Raw genomic sequence first — 22844 nt, forward strand, 5'->3', positions numbered from 1 at the left:
ACGTTGCTGCTAGTTACTTCCCAACACCAATTATGACACGGGCCACGGCTTATCAAGGGCATTGTTAGGCACAATGCACAACCACTATAGCATGGCCTCAAGTGCCTTGATGCTTTCATAAATTGGTCACCACATAATAAATATATACACTACTACTGTATTGAGTATTTTTACATGGCAGGAATACTCTATTGATCGCACAGCATCCAGGACCAGAACTAATATTTGTATAATCTGTTTTAAAGTGCATATTGTCAAATAACTATATTACCATGTTTATTCAAATTACCAGAAACCTGTGTACATTGTTTTGTATTTGACTCCTTTTCAAGTGCACTTGTTAACATTGAATGTGCTTTCCAGCAGTCCACATTTGTTTTAGTCATTTCCCTTTTGTTTAAAAGCTTCTCGGGGGGACCCTCAAACTGTAGTCACTTATAAACAGAACTATGCCATTAGAGGAGAGAGAATGCATGATGGTGTTTGAACATTAGATGTGCAGAGCAGATTCTCTGTGCGAGAGAGGGAAAACACTTGCAGGGGTGAGCAATCAAGAGTGCATTATCTTTTCAGGTGAGGTGTGTAAAATAACTGTTTTTGTAAATTCTCAGTGTAAATTCTCAGTTACTAATAGCCCTCTGTGGATATAATTAAACTGGAACTTTGTAAGGTATGGTAAGTTAATTAGAGCAATCTCTCTGACAGATTTTAGCCTTTTGTTACACCTGTATGTCTGGCCTATCTGTCCTAAGAGGTGGGGTGGTTCTGTACAGTCTTTTGGGTTTAGTATCTGTATAACATTACTAATGTCATTTACACAATTTTTTTTTTTTTTTTTTAAACAGCCATATGAGAAAGACTTTAGATTCTTAAAGGGATAGTTTCCTCAAAAATGAAAATTATTTACTCACCCCATAAATCGTGTATGCTGTTATTTTTTCTGTCGAACACTAAAGGAGAATCATTGAAAAAATCATCACCCAGCTCTTTTACATATACACTCACCTAAAGGATTATTAGGAACACCTGTTCAATTTCTCATTAATGCAATTATCTAATCAACCAATCACATGGCAGTTGCTTCAATGCATTTAGGGGTGTGGTCCTGGTCAAGACAATCTCCTGAACTCCAAACTGAATATCAGAATGGGAAAGAAAGGTGATTTAAGCAATTTTGAGCGTGGCATGGTTGTTGGTGCCAGACGGGCCGGTCTGAGTATTTCACAATCTGCTCAGTTACTGGGATTTTTACGCACAACCATTTCTAGGGTTTACAAAGAATGGTGTGAAAAGGAAAAACATCCAGTATGTGGCAGTCCTGTGGGCTGAAAATGCCTTGTTGATGCTAGAGGTCAGAGGAGAATGGGCCGACTGATTCAAGCTGATAGAAGAGCAACTTTGCCTGAAATAACCACTCGTTACAACCGAGGTATGCAGCAAAGCATTTGTGAAGCCACAACACGCACAACCTTGAGGCGGATGGGCTACAACAGCAGAAGACACCACCGGGTACCACTCATCTCCACTACAAATAGGAAAAAGAGGCTACAATTTGCAAGAGCTCACCAAAATTGGACAGTTGAAGACTGGAAAAATGTTGCCTGGTCTGATGAGTCTCGATTTCTGTTGAGACATTCAGATGGTAGAGTCAGAATGAGAACATGGATCCATCATGCCTTGTTACCACTGTGCAGGCTGGTGGTGGTGGTGTAATGGTGTGGGGGATGTTTTCTTGGCACACTTTAGGCCCCTTAGTGCCAATTGGGCATCGTTTAAATGCCACGGCCTACCTGAGCATTGTTTCTGACCATGTCCATCCCTTTATGGCCACCATGTACCCATCCTCTGATGGCTACTTCCAGCAGGATAATGCACCATGTCACAAAGCTTGAATCATTTCAAATTGGTTTCTTGAACATGACAATGAGTTCACTGTACTAAAATGGCCCCCACAGTCACCAGATCTCAACCCAATAGAGCATCTTTGGGATGTGGTGGAACGGGAGCTTCGTGCCCTGGATGTGCATCCCACAAATCTCCATCAACTGCAAGATGCTATCCTATCAATATGGGCCAACATTTCTAAAGAATGCTTTCAGCACCTTGTTGAATCAATGCCACGTAGAATTAAGGCAGTTCTGAAGGCAAAAGGGGTCAAACACAGTATTAGTATGGTGTTCCTAATAATCCTTTAGGTGAGTGTAGCTAACAAGGTGACCATGTCTGTCAAACTCTCAAAAGGACCAAAAACACCATAAAAGAAGAATAAAATTGCAGTTTTATATAGTTATAAAACTATAAAATCTCCTTTTCCATTCAGCATAAAACATTGCATTTGGTAAAACAAGGCCTGTCCATCGAATATAATTTTTAATAAAACGAATTGCACGAGAAGCCGATTAATTAACCAAATTAATCGTAATAATCACATGTACAGTGATTAAATTGAAATTTTAAGTGATTATTTGAGGGCTGAGAATTTCCCTCAAATAACAATTATTTAATGATAAAATATTAAATAATTATAAATATAATACAGGGGTGGTATCGCACTCGCTCTATCGCACCGTTGTCATGAAAAGAGAGCTAAGCCGGAAGGCAAAGCTCTCGATCTACCGGTCAATTTTCGTTCCTACCCTCAGCTATGGTCATGAAGGCTGAGTCATGACCGAAAGAACTAGGTCGCGAGTACATCGGCCAAAATGGATTTCCTCAGAAGAGTAGATCCGCTGCTCCTTTGTATCAAAAGGAGCCTTGAGGTGGTTTGGGCATCTGGAAAGGATGCCCCCTGGGCACCTCCCTAGGACTAGGTGGAGAGATTACATCTCCACACTGGCCTGGGAATGCCTCGGTGTCCCCCATTCAGAGCTGGTTAATGTGGCTCGGGATGGGAAGTTTGGGGCCCCCTGCTGGAGCTGCTGCCCCCATCACCCGACTTCGGATAAGTGGTTGAAGATGGATGGATGAATGGATAATACACATTATAAATATAACAATTCAGATCATTAAAATGCATTATTGTGGCAAACGAGGAAAGAATTAATAAGACAATAGAAAAAGTGCAATATAAGTCAATATATTATTTATTTTCATATTATGGAGTGTAAGTCGATCATTGGCCAGAAGGTCACTCTAATCCATATACCGATTGAATTCATCAATTTGTCTGATGTACGTCATAAACAGCGTTTTAAAACACGTCTTGAGGTCCTGCACTTGGAATTGTGCAGCTGTATTTGAACACAAGAACAAGTCCTTATATGGTGCTGTCACTGGTGTTAAGCTAGCCACCCGAGTGTGGTTTGTCCTCTGTACAGCAGTGTGTTGCCTATACAGTTGGAGTTTCGCTTACTGCCCCCTGCTGAAAACAGGGAAAACTTCAAGCTTGAATTGCTCCGATGGTCCAGAGGCACAATTAATTGCTTATATTTTTCTAATTAATCACAATGATATAACGCATTAACTCCAGGGATGGATTACCGAATGGGCCAATGGGGCCAGTGCCCAGTGACCCTTGACTGCCAGGGGCCCTTGACTGCCTGGGGGGACCTTTGTTTTAAGGTTGCGCTATCCAGTTTGGCGATCCCCAAACTCATCAACAATGAAAACAAACCCCCCGAACAGCCCCCCCCTCAAAAACGTCTGGAGGGGGGCCCTTGGAAATAATTGGCCCCAGGCCTTTGCAAGTCATATTTGATGCAAACATTATGGCCTTTGCCATCAGTGCCATCTAATTTGGCGAGATACATTGGCGTGCAATTTCTAAATCTCATGATCATTGGCAGAGGGGAAGTCTATCACTGAATAATGACATACATTTTCTCTGTTCCTCACACAATGCAATTGTCTGGTTTCAGAAGACTTGAAATATAGCACAGGAGTTGTATGGATTGTAACTCATTTAATACAAAAGTGTGGCTCGTACATATCGTGGCAGTTTCCTCGTAACATGACCACTAGGGTGCTGCAACAGAGACTTTTATTCAATTTCACACAAATCACCCATAAAACGGCAGATTGTCAGTTAATAAACACATACATTTCACCGGGTTCCTCACACAATGCTAACTTAGGACATCTAAACACTTTTACTATAGCACATGACTTGGAAGGCTATACATTTTAATGTTTATATTACATAACCAACTGCAACTACAAGCTTGTTCAATAGAGCGTTAATAAAGCGGTTCACTCGAAACGCAAAGCACCGGGGTACAAGTCTTGAAGATCACGCAAGTTGACGTGGTTGCTTAAGCAGTTACGTTTTACATTTCACATTTGCTTTTTGTGACTCTACTGGCTTAGTTTAGACTGAAGGTTTGAAGCATTAAATAAAGCACTACCCTTAAAAACCTAATTCGCTTAGGATAAAATTTGACTCGCTTTTAGCACCACACAGTGGACATTTCACCTCAGATCTGACGAGATACAAGTAATGAACCACGTAATGTCATTTGGCAAAAATGTCACCACCGTCACATAATTCTCATGAGATCAGGCTGGGTTTGGAACAACATGAGGGTGATTGAAGATTGACGGAATTTTCATTTCTGGATGAACTATTCCTTTAAGACCGAAGTGTTGCAGTCATGGTCTTTGGAGATTGGTACTGACTTCATTTATGGATTTGGCTGACTCCTCCATCCAGGGTGATGTTCTTACCAGAGCCCTGACTCCATCTCTGGAGGCAGGAACAGGTGTGTGACGACTCCATACATGAACTCTGGCCATCGATCACCATAACACAAGCCCTGCTGCACTATTACAATACAAGAGGCTTCAATTACAGCACACAGACAGAGTTTCTCCCTTAGTACAAGTTGTGTGACCCAGAAGAGGTCTGAATTTCAGTGCTTCATGCAGTTAGACCAATGTAGAACTCAAGTGGGGAATACAGGTGGAGATCTGATTCCCGACTGGGACTGGTCCTTACTGTATTATTCTAAACATGCTAGATTGTTTTGTGCATGTTTTCCTAACTCTGTTAGTTTATCATCAGTACAGGAATTCTAAAGTTAGAGCAGAGGAAAATAATTAAGCAAATGTTGTGGTGTCACTATATCATCTTTTTCAAGTGGGTATTACAATTACCTATTGTTTTTCTTGCTTAAAGGTGCAGTATGTAAGATTCAGAAACCCTTGTTATTAATGACACCTGTGGCGATTAAGTGAACTGCAGCCAGCTACCTGTTGCTCGTGCTAGCGCTAGTGCACACACTCCATAGGGACAAAACAATGATGTAACGTACAAAGAGACTGAACGTGACTCACCGGCATCATGCTCACAGATGAGGTAGCATAATTAAAATGAAACAGTTATGACTGATTTACTACAAACTTTGAAACTAAACTAAACTAAGCTTATCTGCTAACATAGCATACTGATTCAAACATACAGCTACATACTACCAAACTATACCAGACAGTTGACTGTTGCACTATTGCATGTCATATGCTGAACTATGATCAATAAACCAGTGTTTTTGCTTAAATGTATCCTGTATACCCGACTTTTAGTAAAAAGAGAAGATCGTTGAAATTATTTGAAAGTTATGATGCAAGGTAGCTTGCAATTTGTCAGCGTTAGCAGGCAAGATCAAGTTAGCTAAAATGACACAGATCGATCCTTATGGCACTATATTTCACGTGTTTAGCATTTATGTAAGCTTACCTGTCCAATAAGAAGAATGTCAATTCAGGGTCGGTTTTGATCCCCAAAAACTGACCGAGGGTCCCTCCAGGAATCAAATGCCCTGCCGATGTTCACTCAAGTTTTTGCCCGACTGGATGGCTAGGAGTCGGTGTTGTGCTGGTAGCCGGAGGTTTGCTGCATTCTATCTCTAAGATAACGTTACCTAGTGTTGTAGACTGTCTGTTGTCGCTGTAGAATAGCGGAAGCACTGATGCAAGGGTCTCGAGAGAGTGCATAAAGCGTCACATCCTTTGGATTTTCCCGGCAAAAGCGATCCGCTCACTTTGCATGAAAATCAGTCTACAGGCTTTAATAGGCAACCTAGGAAGTCTGGGAAGGGCTCATTTTTTAAGTTGCGTTACAAGCCGTTCATACATTAGCAAAAAAAAAAAAAAGGAGAATATTAAATGAAAATTGTTACATATTGCACCATTAAAGGTGGTGATGGAATAGGGATGTGAATGAATTTAATGATTTCGGTGCCTCTTAACGATTGTGATCCTTAATGGTTTTATTGACGATTCTTTTTTAACATATTGTATTTCCTGCCTTCAGCTGTTCATCGCCAAATGACACTTAATGACTATTCAGAGGCGTATTTACTAACAGTCAGTTAGTAAATACATTTACATTTATGCATTTGGCAGATGCTTTTGTCCAAAGCGACTTACAGAGCCCTTATTACAGGGACAATCCCCGCAGAGCAACCTGGAGTTAAGTGCCTTGCTCAAGGGCACAATGGTGGTGACTGTGTGGATTGAAGCCAAAACCTTCTGATTAACAGTTATGTGCTTTAGCCCACTACACCACCACCACTTCATCTTGCACCCCCTTTGAAAGTTTCAAATACTCAGAGTATTAATGATTAAGTTACTGTCAGAGTATTTTAGAGCAGTGTTCCATCCGCATCAATGACAGAATGCATGTTCTGTTCAGAATGCATGGCCACATAACTAATTATAACGCTATGATTTTATTTATTTCATTTTTTCAAATTTATGTCTCACAATAGCAACTTTATATCTTGCCATTTTAATATTATTTCTCGCAAGTGCATGAAATAAACTATATGAAGTGGCAATTGTGATATATAGTCGCAAATGCATCATATAAAGTCGCAATCGTGAGAAATTAAGTCGCTATTCTAAGTTTTGAGGAATTGCGACTGCATATCTTGCCAATTGTGACTTTATAACTCAAAAATATTTGTTTGGTTTAAAAACTTTCTTGTAACTGCATGATACAAACTGGCAATTTTGAGATATAATGTTACAATATCAGGTAATTAAGTCAAAATTGTGAGATATAAATATATTATTATTATTATTTAAATATATATATAAAAAATCATTCTGCAGTATGATCAAGGCACCATATTTTACTTCCTGACAGATATCGTTGAAACAGGTGTTATACATGTGTGAAAGCCCAATCGGCACACAAGAGTCCGCTCATACTATTTTGCCAATCTGTAAACTTAGCCAATCAGAATTGCTCTTTGTCTGTCAATCATTTTGCATGTTTAGCTTTTGCAAGTTAGCCCAAATGTACTTGCAGGAATAACAATGACCACATGCTCACAAGTGGATTGTTGATTCTCATGCACAGCTGACAGAAAAGAAGTACAGTTATATCCCGAGCTTGTGAAGTTTGCATTAAGCTTTGCCTCAGTCTCTCCCTTTGCTTTCCTTTCTTTCTTTTTGTGCTCTATTTCAACAGTAAAATAGAATGGAGGGAAAAAATATCAATGGAGTCCAATAATCACTTGTATCCTGGCAATTTCATCATGATGTTCTGCCTTGTTTATTTTCTCAGCAGTGTGTTTATTGTCTGGGCATCCAACCTAAGTTGATCATCACACTTGTGTCAGCAATTCCTCCAGGCAGGTGTGTTTATTGTGCATTTCACTTTTCTAAACATGATTATGACATCACTTCCCCTAAAATCAGGCTTGCAATCAGATAAACATCATCGTTCAAAGCTTCTTTTATTCGAGATTTGCAGGAATTGAGCATATTCATTAAAAACATACTAGAGTACTGGAGTCAGTTCTAACCAAAGCAAAGCTCTCAAACATTACCATGCCTTCACAAATTGAACTGTTGTTTACGAAACAAACACCATTAATTGAAGTATTTGCACAGACACTCTAGAAATATTTGGTGACTCAAGTTGTTATTGAGTCAAGCAGTCAGGGTGTGTTTACACGATGCGAATGGAATGTTCCTTCACACAGAACTATTTAGATACTACAATGCTTTTGAGTAATTGATCTCTCAATTTCCTTATGTACCATGGTCCCTATGCAGATCTTAGCTGTGAAAGACATTTTAAATGATCCACCTGCTTTCCTCATTACCATGAGCCTCCTTGAGGCCTAAAGCTTTACACATCAAGATAGTTGCTCACATATGCATTTTTTCCCTTAAAATACATTTTGGGAATGTCAAGGTTTCATTACCACAGGGACATGTGAGCCATTTTAATAATCCTTTAGGATTTTCAGCCTTTCTTGCTCAATTGAAACACAGCATGCGTCATAACCAGAGAGCTTTTATCAAAATCAATGGAAAATTCCTCTTTAAATATTGTTGTCATTGGCCACATAACTAATTATAACGCTATGATTTTTTTCTTTATCATTTCTATATTTGTATTATTGTATCATTTGTATGTTTTTACTGAATTAAAAGAAAATATGCAATTAGGGTTATTATTATTATAAATATTGTTGTTGTTTACAACTAATTCTAAAAGTAATTAACATATTTATGAATTAATACAATTGTAATTTTTTTTTTTACTTCTACTAATAAAACTAATAATAATATTAATTATTTTATTATTATATATATACACAATTAAGTATACATTACCAACAAATATTATATAAGTCATAATAATATAAATATTTTGTCTTTTATTATTGTTTATATAATAAATGTAAGCGCAGTGTAGTTCTAGCGGGAAGAGTAGCAACTGTACATCATCGCACCATTAGCGGGGTATTTCCCAGCCAATCACATGTAAGCCATTGCTTTGTAAGTCTGTTCACAATCTATCACATTGCTGATTCAGTGTGCTAACACGGCAACCTCCACCACCCCACCACCACCAGTTGAATCCCGTCCTTCACGGGGGTAGGCTCCATGCCCTTGCCTCCTATCTTCGGCAGGACATGACGGTTCCGAGTACAACTTCGGACCACCAGACGGGGCCTACGCCAAAGAGAGACATTACTTTTCTGTTTTGTATTCATCAAATAAATGTAATCTTAAATTTCACTCCTGATAGAATAATAAATATAACAATCATAATGATAATTTGAACAATTGACAATTGCTTTTTGTTTAATTCATTACCTTGCCATGCTTACTGAAAGTGACAGTGGAGTAGACCTATTTAACTTTTATTGAAATAGTTAAGGGTGTAAGATGGTGAAAGATTTGTATTACATTTTTTGCTAAATGAATTTCTAATCCTACTTTAAACTGACAGTTTACTGTAAATGTACTTCTCACATTTACATCAACCATGACTCAATCGGGCCAATCAGCAGGACAAACAGGCCATGTTTGCCCAAGTTCAGAGAACTTCGACTGGCCACCTGTGCCCACACATCCCTGTGAACCTGAAGCTAACCTTAACACCAAGATCACAACTGCAACAATCATTACTCTGCACTGTTTGTGCAAGGGTTTGTGTGGGGGGCAGGAGTTCCCACAACACTCTGTAACACTCAGTTACATGTATTCTTAGAGAGCCACCCTCTAATATTTTGTAAACCATTCCCAAAAGCTACAACAATGGTGGTGGTGTAGTGGTCTAAGCACATAACTGGTAATCTGGTAATCAGAAGGTCGCTGGTTCGAGTCCCACAGCCACCACCATTGTGTCCTTGAGCAAGGCACTTAACTCCAGGTTGCTCTGGGGGGATTGTCCCTGTAATAAGGGCTCTGTAAGTCGCTTTGGATAAAAGTGTCTGCCAAATGCATAAATGTAAATGTAAAAATGAAATTTGTCTCATCATTTACTCACCCTCGTGCCATCCCAGATGTGTTTGACTTATTTTCTTCTGCAGAAAACAAATGAAGATTTTTAGAAGAATATCTCAGCTCTGTAGGTTCATTCAATACAAGTTAATGTTGGCCAGAATTTTGAAGCTCCAAAAAGCATATAAAGGCAGCATAGAAGTAATCCATACGTCTCCAGTGGTTAAATCCATGTCTTCAGAAGAGATATGACAGGTCAGTATTTAAGTACTCTAAATCTCCACCCTTGACCAGCCCCTACCAGTAGGTGGCGAAGAATACATATCGCCAAAAAACAAACAAAGAATGTGAAAGTAAAAGTGAAAGTGGAGATTTAAATGGCATATTTATTTATGCAATACAAACCATGCAATACGCTTCCCTCATCTCATTTCAAACCCCAATGATTTCTTTATTCATGGTCCACAAAGTTATTTTCCTGTTAAGTTTGAGGTTTAGGTAAGGGGATAGACTTTATGGGTAGGTGTAGTTTTGGGGTTAACCTTCATAATAATACAGTTAGTTGGTTCATTTATTTTTCTCTGTGGGAGTAGAAGTGATACTTGTTTTGTACCAGCCAACTCGTATGATTGACACTTTGTATGATTTAGCCATCTCGTACTAATTAACTTGTCCTGAGACTGGGTTATCAGCTTGCTACAATAGCGGTTCATCTGCCATTGTCAGAGAACTATCCGTTTTATAATCTTTTTTTACTGACTGAGTGCTGAGATGGACCAAAGACATGGCAGAATTGTCTTTGAGAGGGACACAAAGTCCTGTTTACTTCAGAAATCTGCATTTTGTTATGAAAAACACATGTAGCCTAACATTTCTACGAATCTCATTGCATTAAAAAATTCTTGCATGCACTTTTTTCTTGCGAATGTGAAGCTATTTTTGAGAACAGCTCCCAAAACATGGCAGCGCTTGCCTGTCAGACTCCAGGCTGTTGCATATGATGGACATGTTTTGGTCCATTTGCTTTTCCTCAGCTGAAATCAAAGCAAGCAGCAGCGCTCATTGGCACCAGACACTCCAGACCCAGGCCATGCACAGCAGAGAATCCATCCTGACAGCAGACAGAGGGGGTCAAAATATCTGCATCATATTAAACAAACCTAAATGCTTCAAGCTGTTACTGTTATACACTCCCTAATGAAACATTTATGAAGGACCTCTTATGCAATTTTAGAAACACCTTGTCACTGGGTTTGCAAAGATTTAGTCATATGGATGAATAAGTGGCCAAACTGCCTTGGAGTGTGAGTTCATGCCACAGGGGTGCAGTGCTTATTCCACTATGAGGAACGCTTTACATATTACAGGTGCAGTTTAAACATTCTGATGGGGATTATGTTTTGAATATCTTACGATATTAAAATCAATTGTACAATTCTAATTTTGTCTTTCATTTATTTTAATTACCTCACCAAATAGAGCCACTTCTAGTGAGCAAGGTGAGCTTTTTCTGAGTATGGGACTAGCTGTCACTCTTTATACTCCAAAATAATTTATCAGATTATGTTTGTTTTTGAAAGTCAGTTTCTGGATATGTACTGTATACTGTGACAACGTCCCCTGGTGACAACTAGCCCAGATCTCCCCTGCATATAAAATACAAATATTGAAATGTAATTACCTATCTAAGGGATCCCAGCTCCAAATTCATGACTCCGCAAGTGCAAATGAAGAGATAAACCATAAAAACACCAGTGTTTGTGGAAACATGCTTGCACTCTTGGTTCACCAATGCATGCCAGCTTCACACCACATCCACAGAGTGTGAAACAAGACATCTATTGATCATCAGCTACTTGTTGAAAAGATTAAGGGAGTCATTCAAGGCATATAGAAAAGTACTTGCCATATGTGAAATTCCAATTTGCGCATATACTTTTTATTTTGGATTTTGCACAATGGCAAGGAAACTAATGAGTGTTGTGTAATTTCCAGTAGCAACATGAGTAAGATCAAGATTGCACTTTTACTAAGAGAGGCAGCACTGATATCAATGGGAAATGGCTGAGCATCTTTTGTTCATCTTGGGCACTGCACACAGTCTAGATGCGGTGCTCACAAATGGATGTGTACTCATTGGTATTATTGTGCCCTAAAATAAGAAAGAAATACACTCATATATTAGGTTCATCTTTGCTGACGATCAATCTGTTAAGATAGTTTAGTTGGGCTCTTATGGTCACACATTATGTGTCTGAGTGACAATATTCATTCCATTGGTCAGAGTATCTTACAAATCTTGCAACCTGGTCTCATAGAATCACTTTACTATATCTACATTTTTGCCAAATTTAAATTACGTGGCTTGTTGTATGTATTGCAGCAGTTTCCTGGTGAAATGAACACAATAGGCACGACAACAACAATTCTTTGATTCACTTACACACAAATCTGGAGTAAAAGGGCAGATTATCAGTTCATAAACACTTAGGGTACAACGGGGCTAAATGCACACCTTAAGGAAAATGTGCTTTCTATTCTGGTCACAAAGTGTCTCAAGATTCAAGAAATATATAAATGTTTTATTGAATATTGATGGAGCAATATCATTTGTGTGAAAAGAAATAACAACTGAAGGTTGTTTTGAATGCAATTCATAAAAAAAAAAGAAAGAACAAATAAAAGTATCGAGGAAGCCTTTTACCCCACACATGAGGAGAAAGGCTCCCTTCATTTGGGGTAAAAGGCCCCCATCGGGGATTATATTGATATACGTAATGTATATACCTCGGCAATAGATATAGACATTCTGCTATAAACAATGTTGGGTTAATCTGATTGCAAACTAATTTGTTACTGTAAAATGATTACTTTTAAGTCAAAAAGTAGTGCAACACATTACATTTTAAACTCTTGTGCTCAGATTAGTGTTACTGTCTTTCAATAAATTACGTTGAAGTAAATTACTTTGGTTACAAATATTTCTATATAACATAATTTTTGAAGAATACATTTAAAACATTCAAATATGTGCATATGTACATATATTTGTGTTTTTTGACAGATGAAAGATGTGTATAAACATAGACATTATTTTGAATTTAGTGAGTGGAAAAACATTTACTGTGAAGTGTTTCAGAAAGTAACTTTTAAATGTAAAATTACATTTTCACTGAAGTAATCAGTTGAGTAATCTGATTACACCTTTAGATAAGTAATTGTTCATCTCTAATTAGTGGTGCTTGCAAAGCATCACTATTGTAATCTCACATACTTATTATTTTTATTTTTATTATTTACTATTTTATATCTCACATACTATAAAGTTTGGCACTAACTCGTCCCACGACCGCTTGACGTGAGACCCACGAATGAGGTATCAAATCGAACGGCCTATTGAGGACACGTGTGCTATGACTTTTGTAGCTGATCGGAGTACGGTATTTGCCCCAGGGGCAAAAAAGCGGCCGCAAAATCCCATAGACTTAACATTGCGAGAAAATTTGACGCATCACAGCTCCGAGCGATGATTTCAGCAGAAACGTGTGATTTGCTACATTTGAAGAGGCTGGCAGGCTCTGTAAGAGCATGCCTCAATATGGGGTAAAAGTTGCACCCCTGGGGGCAGGAGCAGCCCAAAGTTGACCCCATTGACTTACAATGGTGTAGGACGGACCATGAAATAGGGATTTTGTATTGAACATAGCTCTGGATCACAGTGTCGTAGAGACAAGGGGTGGGCTCATTTTACTCAGACGACCAATCAGTCTCTCGGGATCATTGTGAAGCTATCAAGCCACGCCCTAACAACAATTTAAAGCACCTTACCAACAAGTCCCATAGACTTCTAATGAAAGACATCAAAGGGATATCTCCGGATAGAAGCGTCATAGAAACACAAGGGTGGTCTCGTTTGACTCGGGGCAGCAAACAGCCAATCATGAATCACCTCAACACTTCCTAGCCCCTCCCTAGCAACCATTGTCGAGCACCTTAGCAACCAAAATCCATAGAGGCATATCTTCGATTCTGAATGTCACAGAGGCATGGGAGTTGGTTTATATCACTCATACTGACAAGCAGCCTTTGAAGTTTCACGATTGGCAGCTGCCAAGCCACTCCCTAGCAACTAAACAGAGTACCCTAGCAACCGTTTAGCTACAACTATATCTCTGCACCAGAAAATCAGAGCGACTTCTGGGTTGATTTATTCCAATCAGGATGGCAAGGACACTTCATAAGTATCACTACGGTAACTGCCTATCAACCACATGGGGTTACCCTAGCAACAGAGTAACAAATCACATATCTCTGCATCGGAAAAACGTAGAGACTTCCGGGTTGACTTATTTTGCTCGGGATGGAAAGGAGCACGTATTGTATTACCTTGGTAACTGCATAGCAACCACACGGGCTTACCCTAGCAACCGAGTAACAAATCACATATTTCTGCACCAGAAAATCGTACAGAATTCCGGGTTGATTTATTTACGACAGTGATTTTTGTTCTTTTCGAGTTACAGCATGCTGTTTGACGAGTTTCGCCACGGCAAGCACCACTCACATTTTCTTCAGGAAATGTACCCATCTAGTTGATTACTATTATTGTTACCAACATTGGCTATTAATAACTCCACACAAGAATGAAAGTCATACAGGTTTCTGAAAACATGAGGGTGAGTAAATGTTAGCAGAGTTTTTATTTTTGGTATTCCTGTAAACATATCTCACCAGTTGATGTTTCTATCATTCACTCACTGTAAAACTGTAAATTATGCTAGACCAGTTTTTTTCTTCTGCATGCCTTTGTGTCTCTTAAATTGAGCCTCTGCAAACGTCTGCAGGTTGATGTGACAGACTGCTGCAGAAAGGATCTCCGCTTATTGAAGAGTTCCAGGCCATGTGGAGCTGATTTGAAAGTGTCAACGAGATATAAACACATCATTTTAGCAGAGTGAAATATAGTACGGTACATCTTTGATCTGATGTGGGTCATCTCCAGAACTTACCTGCTGGTTCAGATGGTACCAGACCTTTACAGAAATGTATATGGAATTATGGTATAAATATACCTGCAGTCACGAGTTTGTGGTCTGTAGAGGCAGCACTGTGCCGCTGGGCCATATGGAGTCTATCTGAAGCAGCGGTTTTGATGCAGTGGGTCAGGCCAGGGGAAAACAGGCTTCAAAGTTAGGCACATGTCAATGTCTCTCTTATCCGTTCACTTTGAATTACTGGACAGAAGAAATTCATTCTCTCCAATAACCTGATCCTTCACTCTGCTGGATGTTTCAAAAAAGTGTTTATCAAAAGCAGGTACTTAAACAAACACGTGCATTTGATACATTTAGTTTGGATGAAGGAGATGAGGCATAACATTCCATTTGGAAGTGGAGAATTGAAAATTGGAACACAGATGATTCAACATTAGGATACATGGTTTTACACCATTCATTTGCTACTTACAGAGCATCCAAAAAAACAGGAAAACAGGCCTATTAAAGATTATGTTGCATGTACAACTATAATTTTTTGGGGAAAAAGCATTCATGTTTCATTATCAATAAAAACATCACCAAACCCTTCCAGAACATCCGTGGTGTAATCAGAATGGATATCGAGATCTTCCAAGCATGATCCTCAATGCTATTCTCCCTGGCCTTCTACCAGGTGTCAGGACTCCATTTGCATGTGGATTACATACATAAATAAAAGAGAACCAAATCTCTCCTCTGAAATAAGACATAAATTACAACTGAAAACAAACAAATCTGACCAAGCTGTAACCTTATGCAAAGCATCCCAGAGCCACATTTCAAACACTGGACACTGGTAAAAGAAATCTGACATGGATTATTATTGTCTTATTCAAAGAGGCAGTCCAGGCTCGGCATTCGAATGGCCATGTGAGAGAGAAAGCCTCTGAGGTTTTGCCAAAAGTTCCTCACAACAGGCTGACTCGTACATGTGTTTAGGGTATTGGGAAACCTTGGACTTATTCTGGAAAACAATAGGGAGAGGTCATTTAACTGACTTAAAGGGACGGCATGAAGAAAGGCCTGTGAAGTAATTAATCTATGGTGTATCACAATTGAAAGAGGCGAGAGACCTTTTGTGGCATCTTAATAACAATGAAAGACAAAATGAAAAAGAATGACAGATACCCGGTAGGCTAAAATGTCATGAAGAAATTTTGGTTCAACAATAAGCTGAAATTATTGCCAGTATAGGGGGCGACTTTTAATGTACGTGTCTGAAATGTAATGCATCCTGTCTATTAAGATGCCACTGGGAGCATAGATGGATAACACAATCATAAACATGCCAAAAGATAACCCATAGAATAAAAATGGCATGTGATGAAGCAGATGAATCAAGTAAATAAATTCTTAAATGTCCATTTCAACTTCAATGTCCATGTCTACTGAGAAGTTACTATTAACTAGTCATTAATTAATTGCTTGCTTATCTCTAAAATTTGCTTGAAGTTGTTCTAGATCATTATTATTTTATGGTGACTTGGAAGTCTGTCTTAAACTAATTCCTACTAGGTATAACTTCATATAAAAATGTAAAGTCGTTGAATGACTGGGCAGCAAGATTTCGGGCATGTCATGGTGAAAAATGCAATTCGGCACATATGGAGCAGCTTTCGAAAACTTTAGAAGGATCTTTTTTTTTTATGTTGTCTTCCCGACTTGCAAAATTTTGACATTTACAATTCATTTCAGTTCAATTCAGTTCAGTTCAATGTTCGCCCATAAAAGTTGAGGGTAAACATTTTCTAACATCTTGACATTATTTTAATAATAAAGAACAACTTGACTGTTGTTAATTACGATATTATTTAATTTTGTTTCACAAATGAAGGAAGGGTTGTAACGCCAGTGATGACAACCCCAGTGGCATATTCACTTAAAAGATGAATTTTCTGATGATGATGTCTATAGCATCACAAATCATACACCACCAATCAGATTAAAATCAATAAATCATACTTATATATATATATATATTCTTTTTTTTTTTTAAATAACAATCTTTCCCATAAACATTAAACAGTGTAACACAAATGACATTTAAATTAACCATGTGAAAATGTTACAATTAAAATTTAAATTAATAACTTTTTAACATTGGTGGGAAAATCACCATATGCACATTTGAGCAGCCTCTTCTTCCTCTGAACTTTAACCCTTCAAGTCCTTTACCAAAACTTTTTGTATTAAGTTTTTAACATTGATAACACCAATGAAATGAAATCAAAGGAATGTAAGCGCAGTGTAGTTCTAGCGGGAAGACTAGCAACTGTACATCATCGCAACATTAGCGGGGTAACTCCCAGCCGATCACATGTAAGCTGTTGCTTTATAAGTCTGCTCACAATCTATCACATTTCTGTTTCAGTGTGCTAACACGGCAACCTCCACCACCCCACCACCACCAGTTGAATCCCGTCCTTCACGGGGGTAGGCTCCATGCCCTTGCCTCCTATCTCCGGCAGGATATGACAGTTCTGAGTACAACACCTTCGGACCGTCAGAAGCCAAAGAGAGACAATTACTTTTCTGTTTTATATTCATCAAATAAATGTCATCTTAACTTTCACTCAAGTTTGCATGTCTTCCTGATAGAACAATCGTTCTTTTTAAATGATTAACTATTATTAACTATTCATTTTTGTTTTACTTTTTTTGCTAATTTTTAGGCACTAATGCTTGACCTGAGAATACAAAATGGTACAAAATACACACACACACACACACACACACACACACACACACACACACACACACACACACACACACACACACATATATATATATATATATATATATATATATATATATATATATATGTCCTAGAAATGGTGTACCAGACAAAACCAGGGTTTTTTCAGGCAATTGACAAATTCAAATATATTTAATTTATAAAACAATAGTTAAACCATCATATTATTTCAAACCATTTCATATAATTTAATAAAAGCTTAGGTCATAGAATGATGCCTCTAAATGGTGTTTCTTGACAATTTGAAATCTTTTTCATGACTGAAAATTGAAGGTGCATGTTTGTGACCATATTTTGATAATGCCCCAGAAATTAATTCTGCAATTAAAAGAAAAAGGACAAATATAACACAATCCATTAAAAAAGTCATCAAAAAACATGCCACGTGCGAGACGCAATGTGTGTAAAACCGACGTCATGCGTTTAAATAGGCTAGTTTGGTGACATCTGCAGAAACATGACTTTTTATTTTGGATAATAAATATGAACGTATGTTACAGTGCAACGCTTATTATCTTCTGCTTTTGTATGCATTTGTTTTTCTGAAAATACAAATGATATAAAACAAAAGAAAATCCACATCAACCGATACGAGCAAAAATACAATTTTAAATTTTAGCAGGGGTGTGAATTAGGCCTGATTATATTTAATTTAATTGTTTTTCTTTTAAATTCCAAATGAATAGACTAAACCTCAGTCTTTGAATCCATCTCAGTATTAGACAAAAAGTTGAAACATTAGTAATTTTATATTGATTTAGAGGCCTATACATATCAAGGAAAAAGCGTTTGAATTAAAATTTTATCATTGTAAATGCGTGACTACATGTTTGATGTAATTATTATTATTAAAAATATATTTTTTTTTTGGCTTACACAAGACAGAACCGTAAACATAAGACAGAACCGTAAACATGAGGAGGGAGTTTGAGATTAAAATATCAGCAATATAAATGTAAAACAATATCTGGGACTGGGACAGTATCTGAATATCTGAGACTAAATGTGAGTACCAGCGCAGAGGTGCTGCAGTGTAGGCCTAACTTAAAACTGTTCCTCCCTGTTTATTAGTCGACCAATCGGAGTTCAGTGCTCCCCCCCTCCCCCTCCCCAGTAGACTAGTATTTAGCATCAGAGACTTGGATAAAGTTTCTCCAAAAAATTAGGAAAAAACTTCCTGCGGGAGGAAACTGTGCCAAGCTCTAGTTTTAGAAGTAGAGTCGCAGTCTAAATAGAGAGGGAGAGATAGAGAGAGCGCGCGCAGCACCGCAGGACTTCAGGAGGACACATAAAGTTAAATAAAATCCTTTTTTTTTTTGCTCATCGAAACGCCCGGATTTAACTTTCTAACCACGGATTCAAAGGTGGAGAGCGCTTTTTCTCCTCTACCCTTGCATTTCTTGAAAAAAGAAATGGAAGAGTGTTCAAGTTCTCCCGTCTCCCCAGTGGATAGCCTGGTGACCAGCGAGGAGGAGTTGGAAAGACAACACAAAAGGTTCGGGAGGAAGAGGAGACACAGTAAAAAGTCGAGCGAGGATAGCAGCAGCAGCCCGAGTTCCGTGAATAAGCGAAGCAAAAAGCCGAGCCCGAGCAGCACGCAGTCGTACGAGGAGCTGCAGAACCAGAGGGTGCTGGCCAACGTCCGGGAGAGGCAACGGACTCAGTCGCTGAACGAAGCCTTCGCGTCTTTGCGCAAAATCATCCCTACGCTTCCCTCGGATAAGCTCAGCAAGATACAGACGCTCAAGCTCGCCTCCAGGTACATTGACTTCCTCTGTCAGGTGCTGCAGAGCGACGAGATGGATAACAAGATGTCGAGCTGCAGCTACGTCGCGCACGAAAGACTCAGTTACGCGTTTTCGGTGTGGAGGATGGAGGGCGCGTGGTCGATGTCTGCCTCCCACTAGCAGCGAGAGACGTCCATACGATGCCGAAAGGGTGGGTAGAGAGATGGCATTGCAATCAAAGGCATTCTATATTTCGATAATGCAATAGTAATAGTTTTTTGGGGCACGAAAATGTTGCAGCAATAACCTGCATTGCAAGAAATTCTAACTGTTCGACTTTCACTGACAGTTCAGTTGAGGAAAGCAGCATGACATCAACCCGAGACCAAGCAAGAACAAAAAAATCTATAAAATAATAACAATAATAATAATAATAATAATAAAGGCATTTAGATTAAATTTTTACACCATTATAGTTTTTCACAGAAGAAATGTTGTACAAGTTTTTATATAATTGTATTATTTCAGATTTGCGTAACATATTTTCACTACTCATTTTTTTTAAATAATTAATTCAATTATTATTATTATTATTATTATTATTATTATTATTATTATTATTATATTATTGGCCACACCCCCAAATATTTTGCATCTCAGAAAGGCCCGGGTTGTCCTCTTTAAAATGCACACGAACATAAATCATAATATTAACAAAGATTTTCACATAGTTTGACAGAATATATGAAGAGGATATCCCATTTTGATACTTGTTAATTATTATTGTCAAAGTCATCATATATATATTCATTCACAGGTGATGATATTCATATGAAACGATGAAACAAAGATGTTTTTGCCAAAGGCATCCTCGCATTTGTCTTACTCTGAAAGGGAACGCATATAGAGTAAGAAAATTAATATGCATCCTTAAGGCCATGTGCTTTTGCCTCTAAAGAGCAAATGTTTGCAGTGAATTCATTGTACATATTACAGAGAATATAAAAATTGTAAAAAAAAAAAAAAAGAAAAAAAAGAAGCTGTTGCATATTTGCCAGCATGAATAAGGAAAACACCTATTTTGAATTCTCATTTTTAGCTAATAATGACCATATCACGCCGTGGAAAAGCACTTTTTGACTTTTATCCAGTACAAATAAACATATGAACATTTATAGGTCTACTGTACATCGCAGTTATGAAATAACAACGATCCGACCGTGAGAAATTCCTCACTGATCATTTATATTCAGAGTGAAACATTTCTCTCTCATGAGCCACAGGAAATCTCAAACCTGCATTTAAAAGTGGGTTGAAAGTTAAACTTGCGTTGTTCATTGTGACGGCACATTCGTAGGCCTAAAAAAAGAACCATGTTCATGATTGGGATTAACCGTAAGCATTTTTGAGAAGGTTATTTGAATACCCTCATTAAAACCTCTTGGTCAATGTGAAGTACCACTTCTGATATATCTGCAAAAAATAAATTAAATAATAATAAAAAAAAAATCCCACTGGAACCAGTGAGAAAAATGTATAGGCCTATGTTTAAGGCAAAACCGAAATCATTCAGGTCCTATTAAAAGACAAAGAAAAAAGTTAAAAAGACCAAAAAAAAGTTACCTTACTTAAGAACATATATTAATATTAATTTCGATATTTTAAGCTTATTCCAATTTGGGTTAGTATTTAACTACTTATCTAATTTACTATAGCAACAATCTGGATAGAGGTGACATCCACATGGCCGCATTTTATTCCATTTCCTGACAAAACATTAAAAATAAAGTCGTATAATGTGTGGGGGGAAAAAATATGCCATTGGAAACTGGCCTTTTTAATCAGTAGGTTATTCACAATCTATTTCCTAAAAAAATGGAAGAATAGGTTAGGATTAACCAAGAACAACAGCATGTTATGGTAATGATGCATTTGAACTATCTTTATTAAATCAACTGGATAAAGCAGATATAATTGGTGGTCTCGTTTTATGCTGTAGACCCGTGTAGACCTCCATCAATCATTTTTTGACAACACACAGCTGTGAAAAATGTTCAGTTTAACCCTTGTCATTATATCAGTGATTGCTTCTTATAAACTTATTTGGATAAAGTAATTTGTGCCACTGAGAAATACAGAACAAAGTCAGGTGTATAGCCTCGAACGTCAAACCAAATGACCTCTTAAACACATTTATTTTCCAGTGACGTAATTCCACCCTGGGATTTGTGTAGAATGTTTGAACCAAGCCTTTTCCTGTATAAGCAGCTCCCACTCAGAATTAAATAATGGGATCATTAATAGCTTCCCATTTCTCCCATTTTTAAACTGCATTCAACCACAGACAAACCCTGAAGCTTTAGGCCATAGAAAATAAACGAAGACCTATTAAATAAGACAGGGGGGTGTTAGTTGAACTGAATTGTTTCTTGTTTGTATCTTACAAGAATATTGTTTTTTTTCTCTCCCACAGACTGTTTACTTCCACTAATTAATACACCAAAGGATTTATTGACGAACCTCTAAACCTCAATGGCATGGCCAATGGACATTGGACGATTACAGCAATGATATTGAGCATCCCCAACAATGAAATGGACAAAATAAAAGGAACGTTTTATACCTTTTTTTTTTATAGAGAAAAAATTTAGATGATGTCTCCTGTGTAAACAGGCCTACATTTAATCTTTTTCAAAAGTTATTCTTAAATGTCTCCATCCATGGTGATAATACAGGAAGGCCATCTTTTATTTTTTATGGAAAATGTGTGTTTGTCTTCAAACATAATATATATATATATATATATATATATATATATTATATATATATATATATATATATATATATATATATATATATATATACACACACATACATATATATGGACAAATCTATTGTACATAGACTACATGTGAGTATTGTGAGCTTTTTAAGGGACCAATGCAATTTAGAGTAGGCCTAATACTTTCTAGAAGTACGCTGCACGGATTAATGCAAACATTTCAGTTTTTCTATGCAACATTCTCTATTTCCGTCCATTGTACATTTTGCTTATTTATTAAAACATATTTTTGAAATTTGAGGATAAACTGATTTCTCTTTGTCCACTTCTGAGTGATGAAGGTCCATGACAAGACTGGGTCTATTTAAAAGTTATCTCTTTAATATGCCCTAATCTGTTTACATAAGGATTTGTGTCTAATATAAAAGTGAGCGAGGAAAGCAGAACACAGGCCTACACTTCAGTTCTATAGTTATTCTGGATATATCTTTTCACTAAAAAGCATTCAGAGTTCCCTCTATTTTTCCTACAAAACAAAAACTGTTATTAAACCGTGCAGGTTCATTAGCTGAGGAGAAAGTCCAGCCAGTTTGAGGGAGACGTCATAAGCTAATAAAAAGTTTGTCTGCTTTAATAAGGAGAAATCACAAAAAAATCTGATGGCTGGAGGCGAATGCTTGAACAACCGCTGCTAAACATATCTTTTTACCGGACCCCTACCAGACCTGTTCAGTTTTTCCTTTAAATCTACATCAATGCTCGCAAAGCATTTAATTGTTTACATCTATTTTTCCCAGGCTTTGCTTGATTAAAATGAATCAATAATTAAATAAATACATCTATTAAAAGAAACGGTTCCA

At 37.6% G+C, this 22844-nt stretch overlaps 1 protein-coding gene across 1 annotated transcript; it reads left to right on the top strand.

The window, feature by feature from the left end:
- Positions 1 to 18644: 18644 nt before the first annotated feature.
- twist2 lies at positions 18645 to 21966 on the top strand. Its single transcript, XM_052148132.1, has 2 exons — positions 18645 to 19413; positions 21676 to 21966. The coding sequence occupies exon 1, from the start codon at positions 18888 to 18890 to the stop codon at positions 19380 to 19382; it is 495 nt and encodes a 164-aa protein (XP_052004092.1). The 5' UTR covers positions 18645 to 18887; the 3' UTR covers positions 19383 to 19413; positions 21676 to 21966.
- The last annotated feature ends 878 nt before the right edge of the window (positions 21967 to 22844 follow it).

The sequence above is a fragment of the Xyrauchen texanus genome, chromosome 18 (genome assembly GCF_025860055.1).
Source record: "Xyrauchen texanus isolate HMW12.3.18 chromosome 18, RBS_HiC_50CHRs, whole genome shotgun sequence".
NCBI lineage: Eukaryota > Metazoa > Chordata > Actinopteri > Cypriniformes > Catostomidae > Xyrauchen > Xyrauchen texanus.

Excerpts from the sequence above, each read along its gene's own strand:
- twist2 (XM_052148132.1), top strand. The coding sequence starts at position 18,888 with ATGGAAGAGTGTTCAAGTTCTCCCGTCTCCCCAGTGGATAGCCTGGTG.